At 39.0% G+C, this 12056-nt stretch overlaps 1 protein-coding gene across 2 annotated transcripts in view; it reads right to left on the bottom strand.

Moving 5' to 3' along the window:
- Positions 1-12056, bottom strand: part of Efhc1 (EF-hand domain containing 1) — a 66994-nt gene that overhangs the window by 28711 nt on the left and 26227 nt on the right. For both annotated transcript variants that reach the window (XM_008825208.3, XM_029559732.1), the window contains 3 exons: positions 11830-11979; positions 9760-9952; positions 2598-2818 (listed from right to left, as the gene is read on the bottom strand). In XM_008825208.3, the coding sequence (XP_008823430.2) occupies positions 2598-2818; positions 9760-9952; positions 11830-11979 (564 nt within the window). The remainder of the gene's footprint in view (positions 1-2597; positions 2819-9759; positions 9953-11829; positions 11980-12056) is intronic.

The following is a 12056-nucleotide window of genomic DNA, read 5'->3' on the forward strand; positions in this document are numbered from 1 at the left end:
TTATCTGGTCAAAGAATAAACAGAGAAACATCTGAATTAAATGGTATCATACATCAAATGGACCTAACAGACATCTATAGAATATTCCACTCAAGTACCAAAGAATACATACACATTCTACTCAGCAGTTCATGGAAGATTTGCTAAAATAGGCCACATGCTGAGGCACATTTGAATCTAAACAAGAACAAAAGAATTAATATAATTTAATATAGTCTATAGGACCACAATACAATAATGCTTAAAATCAACAGTAAAAGAAGTTCTAGCAACACATGAACTCATGGAGATTAAACAACATGCTACTAAATGGTGAATAGGTCAAAGAAGAAACCAAGAAAAATATAAAAATATTTCTGGAACAAAATAAAAATGAAAATACAACACAAAAAACTTCTGGGACACATTAAAAGCAGCCCTAAGAGGGAAATTCATAGCCTTAAGTACCTACATTAAAAAACCAGAAAGAACATACATGAATGATTTAATGGTACTATTCAAGAATCTGGAAAAAAAAAATCCAAAGCGAAATCTAACAGATGAAAAGAAATAATAAAAACCAGAGCAGAAATGAATGAAATACAAAGAAAACTATTCAAAGACTCAAAGAATCTAAGAGTTGCTTCTTTGAAAAGTTAAACTAGACAGATCCTTAGCCCAGCTAACCAAAAGAAAAAAAAAAAAAAAAAGATCAAATATAGTGTCTGAAGTTAAGATAATGCAAATTATTGACTATTGACTTTGAAGATAAAGAAAAAAGGCTGGAGAAAAAGGGAACAGTGCTTAGACCAAAAGTGGACTCTATGAAAGGCCCAACATGCACTGGGTCTCAGAAAAATAAGAGAAAGACAATGAGGCGGGGGAAGGACATTTCAGGAATCAATGGTTTCCATGTTCCCAAACTAGATGAAAGACATGAATAAAAATATTCAAAGATGCTTGGCATGGTGGCACACACCTTTGATTCCAGCACCCAGAGACAGAGGCAGGCAGATCACTGTGAGTTCCAGGCCAGTCTGGTCTATATAGCAACTTGCAGGCCAGCTAGAGCTATAGTGAAGCCCTGCCTCAGAAACACAATGCAACCCAAAATGAACAAAACAAAAAACAAAATCCAAAGAGCCTGATTAAATAAAATGAATTCAGAGTCTCACACTGTAAGACACACTATAACCAAATGCTCCAACAGCAAATAGAATCTTAAAGGCAAAAGACAACAGTCTCATCATACACAATAAGATTATAAAAAACTCTGGAGACCATAAGGCAGTGAGTCAATATAGTCAAAGTCTAACAAGAGCCAAGACCTGCCCACCAAGAATTCTTTATATAGCAAAGCTGCCCTTTGAAAATGAGGGAGAGATCAGGACATTCCCAAATGAACATAAACAGAGGTAGGCACTACTGCACCTGCTGTACAGGCAATTCTCCTGGGAGACCTGTGAGTTAAGCAGAGTGAGAGAACACTAGACAGCAGCAGCTGAAGACCTCAGTAAAGGTGAGTGCATGAGTTAAAAGACATTACAAAACTAATCAGTAAGAGAGTGCTGTAATTTTGGCCTTTAATGCCCCATTTCTTTTCTATGTAATTTAAGAAGGCTGAGGATATGACTTGGTGGTAGAAGACTTGTCTACCATGTGCAAATCCCCAGGTTTGATCCTTAGCACTAAAATAAAGCAAAACAAAACTATCACTTAGGAGACAAATGCACTTAAAAGCATTGTCTAGTACCATTGAACTACAAACTTTAAAAGACTTAAGACTGGGAGGCTGGAGAGAAGGCTCAGCAGTTATGAGCAATGGTTGCTCTTGTAGAGGACCTTGGTTTGATTCCCAGCATCCACATGGTGGCTGACAACCATCCTAACTCTAGTTCTTGGGGATCTGACACCCCCTTATGTCCTCCAGGGGCATTATACTACATGGGTGCACCTACCTATATGCAAGCAATACACTTATATACAAAAAATTTTTTAAAAATGAAATAATTATAAAAAACATAGATACTGTGTTAATTTGAGCATAATTTCAAATTTAGAAAAATTAGAACCCTGCACGGTATGCCTGACTTTAATCCTGGCACTCAGGAGGCAGAGGTAGGCAGATCGCTGTGAATTCGAGGCCAGCCTGGGTCTACATAGCTAACATGCATACACTTATGTTCTTTTACAGGCCTGACAGTTTTCTCTTTGCATGGATGTGTTTTGTCACTCCCCTGTACTTCACCCTGCATAAAACATGCCTTTCCTCAAAGCATATTTAATAGACCAAAGGTAAACAATATTTAAAAAAATTAAAATGATGACCAACAGTACTTCAGAAATATTATTCTAATTGCTTTTCCTATTAATAGCCTACAAAATCACATTTTCTCACACAGGACAAACATTGGATCTTTTAAAATTGAGCAACTTCTAATACCTCATTGTTATCATTTGGCTACCACTAGACTGAGTGTTTTCATATGCTGATGGGCTCTTTGCATTTCTTTGGTGAAATGTCTGTTACATAGACTTCATTCACTCTTTGCTGTGTATTTACATAGGAGTTCTTTCTACAGAACTTCCCATCACATGCAGAACTTCTGTTCCACTACCTGTTTTACAGGAGGTGGCTCCTGCTTGGTCACACCAATGCGTGGTAAATCGGGCATTCCAAACTTCTCTTTGTAGTACTGTCGGGTGAATGGGTCACAATCGTAGATGAAGAAGGTCCTCCCAAGGATTGTGAGTGGCTTTCCCACGATGAAGTCCTTGGCTGTGTACCACTCCAGCACCTCTTGATCAGAGATTTCCAGCACACACTGAGGGAAGTTCTCTAATAGAAGACAGGATTTGCAAAGAGGAAAAAAGATCGACACAAGAGCTGGGTATTCTTGAGAACCCGTTCTTATCTAGTCAAGGGTCAGGAACCACTGAAGTCCCATAAGAATATAGGGCTGTGTAATTCAATCTTTGATGGGATACACAAATAATATGTCAGATATTTCTTTCACAAAATCTCTCTCCTACATTCAGCTAGCATTATCACCATAAGTTAACAAGATTAGCAGAATTAATACTTAGAAGAAATCACAGAAGGAAAAGACAAGTATCATCCCATAAGCCTAAGAGTGTTAGCTCTGGGAGGGATCCAAGACATGTGGTTCGACCTGTCAACCATTTATCCATTTGTCCAATAATTATGCACTGCCTGTATACAACGTGTACTGCTAAGCACTGCAGTTACAGAATTAATCATATACAAACAATTCCTGCCTTTGTGGTGAAAATATCCTGTTTGGTGATACAGACAGGAAACAACTACATAAATAATACTTTCTCCCATTGTAATCACTGCTGTTAGGAGGAATGACCCAGTCAGACCTAGTGGAGACAGGACAAGGACAATTAATGAGAGGATTACAATCATCCATTCATGTGAGAATCACCTTCAAATACTGAATGAGTCTCACATTTTTGGAATAAGTCCAGTTTTATCAGTGTTTTGTGAGAGCTAAGGGTTCACTTATTTCAGATTGATTCCTGCAGCTTGACTTCCACACCATCACAAAAGTCAGTAGGTTGTGGTAGAGTGCGCACATTAGATGGTATAACCATTGCAATGCAGGGAGCCAAGACACCAGGATTCTCCTGTTAATAGCTGAGATGGAAAATAGGAAAAAGGCTAAATTTCTGTAATAAGAGAAATTAGCTCAGTCAGCAACCCTTAAAGTATTTCAGTGGCTAATAATATATATATATATATGATACATATTAATGGGGCACTATGGGATACTTTGATACTATATATGCTGCATGTATATGTACTTATATATTATGTAGTGATTAAATCAGCTTTAAAAGTTTTTTTTTCTTTATGATGAAAATAACAAAAATCCTTTGCTCTTTGCTTTTTTGTCATTGTTTTGGTTTTCTTTTGAGACCTTGCTATGTAGCCCAGACTGGCCTTGAACTCACTATGTAGTGCAAATTGGGCTTGAACTTGTAGCACCGAGCTAGTCCAGCTCTTAAAAATGCACAGGATATATTTGCTCTCTATAGTTATACTGTGCAATAGCACCCTAGAATATTAGTAATTGTCACTTAGTATCCATTGATAAGTTTCTCTTCCCATTTCTCTCTCCCCACTACTCTGTAGGGGTGTGTGTGTGTGTGTGTGTGTGTGTGTGTGTGTGTGTGTGTATGTGTGTGTGTGTGTACATGCACTGTATATATAGATGTGCATGTATATATGCTGGTACAACATCAAATGTTTTTCTCAATTGTTCTCCTTTTTTTTTTTTTTTTTTTTTTTAAACAGAGTCTCATCATGTTACCTGGCTGGCTTGGAACTTGCTGTGTAGACCAGGCTGACCTCAGATTCAAAGAGATCCACTTGCCTCTGCTTCCCCAGTGCTGGGATTAAAGGTGTGTGCCACCACCCCCAGCTCCACTTTATTTTTGAGACGGGATCTCTTACTGAACTTGGAACTCACTGACTGACAAGGCTGGCCAGCCAATGAGCTCCAGGATCTGCCTGTCTGCATCCCCATCCCTGGGGTTACAGGTGGGCCACCTGCTGCATCTGCCCACCCAGCTTTTACATGGGTGCGGGGATCCAAACCAGGTTCCAATGCTCACGCAGCAGGTACTTTATAGACTGAGCAGTCTCCCCAGCCTGTCCCTCTGTTACTCCTTTCACCAAAAATCACCATTCTTTCCCCAAATTCTATGACATCAATGTTTTTGTTATTTTCTTTTTATTTTGAGGCAGTGTATCACTATGAGGCTCAGGCTGGCCTTGAATTTGTGGTCCTTCTGCCTCTGCCTCCCAAGTGCTGGAATTACAGGTGTGTACCAGTGAGGCCTGACAAGATGAACTTTTAATAACTATACACAAGTAAGATTGTGTACTACTTATCTTCCTGTACTTGGTTTATTTCACTTAATACAATGACCTCCAGAGTGCATCCATGTTGGTGCATATGACAGAATTTCATTCTTTTTCATGGATGACTAGTATTTCATTGTGTATATATACTACATTTTCCTTGTTCATTAGTTGATGTACACTTAGATTGCTTTTATTTCTTAGATATTATGAACTGTACTGCATTAAACACTGGTATACAGATATCTCTTCTATGTCCTGATTTAATTTTCTTTAAATGCATTCTCAGGATTGCTGAACTAATGGAAGTTCTGTTTCAATGTTCTGAAAAACACCCATTCTGTTTTCCATAATGGTTGCACTAATTTTCATCCCCACCATCAGAATACAGGCTTGTGTGTGTGTGTGTGTGTGTGTGTGTGTGTGTGTGTGTGTGTGAGCAGGTAAGGGCATTTCAGTGCTAGAGATTGAACCCAGGGCCTAATATATGCTAGGCAAGCTATACCAGTAAGCTAATTTACAGATCTCTTTAAATGTAATTTTGACAAAGCATTCCTGCTGGAGTGAAATCCTATCTCACTGTAGTTCTGAGGTGTGGTTTCCTGATGGTTATTGATATGGAAAACTCATTCATATACTGTTGGCCATTTCCATCTGCCTCCTGAGTGCTAGGATTAAAGGTGTGTGCCGCCACAACTTGCTTTGTATGTCTTCTTAAAAATACATTTATGGGGCTGGAGAGAAGGCTCAGGGATTAAGAACACTAACTGTTCTTGCAGAAGACTCGTGTTCGAATCCCAGCACCCACATGACAGCTAACAACTGTCCATAACTCCAGTTCCAGGGGATCCGACAGCCTCTTCTGTCCTCCGCAGGCATTGCACAACACAGGTGCACTTACATACATGCAGGCAATACACGCATACACATAAAATAAAAATAAAATATTTTAAATAAAAAACCACATTTATTTATTTTTAGAGGAGTGCATGCATGTGGAGGTTAGAGGACAACTTGTGGGAGTCTATTTCTGTCTTTCCTCTATGTGGGTCCTGGAAATTTAACTTAGGTAGTCAGGCTTGGTGGCAAGCACCCTTACCTGCTGAGCATCTTGCTGGTCCTGTATTTCTTTTTAAGAAATATTTATTCAGGTCTATTTTACATTTATTTATTTATTTATTTATTTATTTATTTACTTATTTATTTTTATATGTGAGTGTATTTATTTATCTATCTATCTATTTATTTATTTACTTATTTATTTTATGTGTATGAGTGTATTGCCTGCACCTGTGTAAGTACACCCATGTCATGTAATACCCATGGAGGTCAGAAGACGGTGTTGGATCTCCTGGAACTGGAGTTGCAGACAGTTGTTAGCTGCCAGGTGGGTGCTAGAAATTGAACTCGGGTCCTCTACAAGAGCAGTCAGTGCTCTTAATAGCTGAGCCATCCCTCCAGCCCCATTTTCTATTTTTTAATGGGTTGCTTATTTGTGGATTTTGTTTTTGTTTTGTTTTGTTTTTGCTATTGAGTTTTTTTGAGTTCTGTGTGTATTCAGGGCATTAACCCCTTGGCAGAAGTATCTTTGTAAATAAGTGTTCCCTTTCTACATGTTGTCTCTTTATACTTCTATTGTTTACTTTGTAGCACAGAAGCTTTTTAACTTCATGCAATCCCATCTCTATATATTTTTTCTTTTGTTTCCAGCCTTTTGGGGATCCTATACAAAAAATTCCTGCCCCATCCAGTCTCTAAAATCATTTCCCTCCCATTTTCTTCTAGTAATTTGTAGTTTTCTGGTCTTGACACTAAGTCTTCAATGTCTTTTGAATTTATTTTTGCAACTGGTGAGAGATAGGGTTTAGTTTCATTCTTCTGCATGTGGAGATCCAATTTTCCTAGGGCCACTTACTGAAAGATTGTCTGTTCTCCAAGGCATGTTCTTAGCATCTTTCCTTTTTTTATCTTATTTATTATTTTTATTTTATGTGATGTGTATGAGTGTATTGCCTGCATGTATATAAGTGTACCCATGTAGTACAATGCCCATGAAGGTCAGATGAAGGTGTCAGATTCCATGGAACTGGAGTTATAGATGGTTGTTAGCCACCATGTGGGTACTGGGAATTGAACCTGGGTCTTCTGCAAGAGGAGTCAGTGCTCATAACTGCTGAGCTGTCTCTCATTAGCTCTTTCTTGAAAATTGGTTGGCTGTGGTTGTGTGGGCCTAAATTTAGGCTCTCTGTTTTGTTCCATTGGTCTGTGCATCTGATTTTATGTCAATACCAACAAGCTTTGATTGCTATTTCTCTTGATGCCAGATACTGCACAATCTCCTGCTTAGTTCTTTTTTTCTCAAGATTCCTTTGGCTGTTAGGGGTACCATGCAAACTTTAATATTGCTTTTTTCTACTTCTTGGAAGAAAATCATTGGTTTTGACAGGTATTACATTATGTTTTGGGCATTATGGACACTGTAACAGCATTGAGTGTTTCAGCCTATGAATATGGAATTTTTTGTATGGGTGCATACGTGTGTGTGTGTCCGTCCCTCTTTAATTTCTTTCATCAGTGTTTTATAACTTTCATTGTGGAGATCTTTAACTTCTTTTGTTAAATTTATATCTAGGTATTTCATTTTTTATAGCTATTACAAATAGGATTTCATTCTTGATTTCTAGTTAAGATAGCTCACCACTGGCATACAGCAATGGTACTGATTTTTGCGTGTTTATTTTGGTTCTTGCAATTCTGCTGAGTTCATTTGTGAATTTTAATTGTTTTTGTTGGTGTTTTAAGGATTTTGGTATGTGAGATGATGTCATCTGTGATCTGACTTCCTCTTTCCTGACTGGATGCCTTCCATTTCTTGGTCTTTTCTGACTGCTCTGACTGGGATTTCCAGCACTATGAGCAAAAGTGGTGAGAGTGGGTAACCTTGCCTGTTTCAGAACTTAGAGGGAATATTCAGTTTCCCTCATTCAGTATGATGTCGTCTATTGGTTCATTACACATAATCTTTACTATGTTGAGGTACATTCCTTTCATACATAATTTGTTCAGTGGTTTGTTATGAAGGAGGTTGGATTTTATGAAATACTTTTTCTGTAGCTACTGAGATGATCATGGGGTTTTTGTCCTTCATTCCTTTAATATGGGGTATTACTCTTATTGGTTCATGTGTCTTGAACCATCCTTGCATCCCTGGGATGAATCCCACTTGGTTACAGTGAATAATCTTTTTCATGTGGCATAAGATTCAATATACTAGTATTTTTGTTGAGAATGTTTCTGTCTGCATTCATTGAGCACACTGGTCCATAGTTTTCTTTTTTTGTTGTGCTCTTATCTGGTTATGGTATCCAGGTGGTGCTGGAATAAGAATGTGTTGTGACGAAGTCCCTCCTCTTCAAAAATTTTTTGAATAATTTAAAATAATTAGTTACTTTTCTGTTGCTGTGAAAGACACTATGATCAAGGCAACTTATAGAAGGAAGAGTTTATTTAGTTTACAGTTCTGGAGGGGAGAGTTCATAATGGCAGGGGAGGCATGCTGGCACAGGTGGCTAGGGAAGAAAGCCACGTGATCACACCTTGAAGAAGGCACAGGTAGCAGAGAGAGATTGGAAATCCAGCAAGGCTTAAGGACTCTCAAAGCCACCCCCAGTGACATGCTTCCTCCAGCATGGCCACACCTCCTAAAGGTTCCATGACCCTCTCCAAACAGTGCCACAATACTGGTGACGAAGTGTCCAAATACTTGGAGTCGATGGGGGACACCCATTCAAACCACCACATAGTATTAGCTCCTTCTGAGTCTTTGGTAGAACTCACCAGTGAAGCTGCCTTAACCTGGGCTTTTCTTTAATAGGAGACATTTTGCTACTGGTTCAACCTCCATGCTTGTTTTTGATCTCTTCAGGGCTTTTATTTCCTATGATAATTCCATCTTGGAAAAGTTATATGTCTATGAGTTTGACCATCAATTCTAGATTATCAAATTTGGAGCATATATATTTATAATACTGTTATGGTCTTTAATATTTCTATGGTATCCACTGTAATCTCCATCACCTCCCTTCCCCTCCACTCCCCTCCCCTCTCCTCCCCCCTCATCCTAGGTTATCTTAAGACAGCAGAGAGCAAGCCAGGATCTGTGCCCTGAGCCTCCACCCTCTATGAGCCACAGACATGGCCTTTCCTCATCTAAAGTTGAACCATATAGAAACTTCCTATTTAAAAAGGAGTTCAGAAACAACACCAGGAAAGCATATAAGGAAATGCTAATCCATATTCCTAAAAGAAATCATCCCTGTCTGAAAAATGTCCAAGATCCAGTACTCCCTGATCCTTGTACTGTGGGCCTGCAATCTCAGCTATTTGTGAGGCTGAGGTGGGATGATTGAAAGTTCAAGGCCAGCCTGGGCCTCAGAGTGAGTTCATAGTCAGCTTGGAAAATTTAGTGAGGTGCTGTCTCAAAATAAAAACAGGGTTGAGGCTATAGTTCAGTGGTAGAGTGCTTGCCAGGCACACACAAGGCCCTGAGTTCAGTTCCCAGTACCACGAAAACAAATGCACAAAAAAAACTAATACTAAATTTGTTCAGTTCAGAAGCCACCTCTTCATTCATTTCTTTACAAGAATCTTCTATTGTTTTCACTTTGTTGTTTTGATCTAATGTAAGTCATCTTTACTAGATTGCCCAGGAAGCATGCCTAGGCCATGAGGCAAGTTGTAAAGGGAAGTTGTCAAAAAACATTTATTGAGAACGTAGGGAAATACAGTCAGGGTCTCCCAAGTACAAAAGAACAGCCATGTTGACTATGTAACTCAGTCAGAACCCCCCACATCTCCCCAGTAGCAGAAGATAAACGGAGTCTTACTTGCATTCTCCACCAAAACCTTGGGCATGCGCTGGCGGTTCATCAGGAGTGGGAACGGATCTCTCCCATCATTCCGTTCATGGACCTCTCGAATCTCCACTGTATCATCCATGAGGTAGTAGTGAATGATGTAGTGACGGCATTCACCGAACATGCTGTCTGTATCATCCCAGATCGCATAGAATCGAAGAACCTTGGAGGAGTGCAAAGCAATGACTTCAGTAAGAATCAGAAAAGTAGAATTTTCACTTAGCACTGTTGACAGTTATGGGTCAGACAGTGAGGAGTATTAGTGCAAACACTCTCAGATGGTACACTGAAAAAAAAAGAAATATTCATCAAAGATATGAAAACACCCAAAATTATGTACCATATATCAGCGTCTGGAAAGGATAACATAAGGATTCTAAGTTTGTGCCAAGAAAAGAAAGGTCACTTTGTCCCCAAATATCAGGCAGCGAAAGAGAAGCTGGATTAAAAGAACAATAGAGGCTGGGTAGATGGTTCTGTGGATAAGCCATCTTTCTATGAAAGCAAGAGGACTTGAGTTCAGTTCCCCAGCACACACATAAAAAGCCAGGCATGGACATATATGCCTGTAACCACAGAGTTATGAACCAGAGACAGGTGGATTCTAGGAGCTCACTAGCCAGTCAGGCCAAAATGGTGAGTTTCAGGTTCAGTAAGAGACCCTGTCTCAAAAAGTAAGGTGGAGAGCATTAGAGGAAGACACCCATCATCCTCCTCTGGCCTCTGCATGCTCACTGTGGAGGCACTGAACATGTGCATACGCACTACGCATACACACACACATACACACACAGAGATACATAATAGATTGTTAATATAGAACTAGTATCATTTATTAGCCACTTTTTTTGTACCCTCAAAACACATTGACTAATAACAGGATCAAGACAATCTTCAAATACAAAGAACAGCGGAAAATCAGGTGTGGTAGCACAAGCCTGTAATCTGCACTTGGAGACAGAAACAAGAGGATCAAGTAGAGCCTGGGCTATGTAGCAGGTTTGAGCCCAGCCTGGACTACGTAGAGAAATCTTGTCTCAAAAACAAAATAAAACAATCCTTAGCTGTCCATGCTAACACTAGGCAGAACTGAAGTAAAAGAAGTTAAATTTCTGGGAAATAAAAAAACAGCCAAGAAATATTCATAGCCACCTCTGTCATCAATACTCTTACTGTTCAGGTTATATACCTCAGCTCACAGGGGGAAGGATTAGGAAGGCTGAAGAGAGTCAACGAACATTCAGAATGTGTTTGTTTGTTTGTTTGTTTATTTATTTATTTATTTATTTATTTATTTATTTATTTATTTATTTTTGAGATAGGGTCTCCTTGTAGGTCCAGCTGGCCTGGAACTCACTATATGGACCAAGCTGGCCTTGAACTCACAGAGATCCGCTGCCTCTGTCTCAAGAGTGCTAGGATTAAAGGCGTGTGCCACCATGGCTGGCCTGCAGAATGTACTTTAACACTAATATAACATTTAGCAGGGAAACATTTGAGGTGGAGTTCCTCTGAAATCAACTACTATAGCTACTTAATTTAATAACTATTTTAATAGCAGAACAAATGTGTACAGTTTTAAATTTTTCCAATAATTCACTTAAGGCTGACCACAGGATTCTGTAAAATTAACTCATTTGGGGGAAAAGGAAAGAGCAATTTGAAATACAAAGTGGGAAAGATACAAAGATGTAGGTCAAGAATTGCTTTACCATGTAAACATGCAGTGTGATTCACAAGGCAACTCCACAGTCTCCTTTCAATTTTGAGTAAGAAATGTGTGAGCTGAACAGATGGCTCAGTGGGTTAAGGAGCCTGCAGCCAAGCCTGACAGCTTGAGTTCAAGCTCACAGGCATACAAAATAAATAAAATGTATTAAAAAATTAAAAAAAAATCTAGGCATTGGCATACTTGAACACTTTTGGCCCTAGATGAAACACTGTGGGCTGATGGGTGAGCTGGGTGCAAGCCAAAAGAGCTTGCCTGTAAACACAACCTATATTCGAACAGGAGTAAACCTACTCCCCTCGGTCACTTACTTGTTTGTCAAAGGTGAGAAATTGCTTTAGCTGATCAAAGTCCGATGGTGTGACATACTTACGAACAGGCTCTTTCCGGAGTTCAGTGTAAGGATCAAGAGCCATCTTCTCTGGTGGATTTAATTCAATTCCTTGACTTTCCAAAAATTCCTAAATTTTCAAAATTTAGGAATCAACATCTTTCTTAGACAGTTTTAAAATAACAAACTAATGATATAAAAATAGGT

This window comes from Nannospalax galili, unplaced genomic scaffold (genome assembly GCF_000622305.1).
Source record: "Nannospalax galili isolate Female #2095 unplaced genomic scaffold, S.galili_v1.0 scaffold329, whole genome shotgun sequence".
Lineage (NCBI taxonomy): Eukaryota > Metazoa > Chordata > Mammalia > Rodentia > Spalacidae > Nannospalax > Nannospalax galili.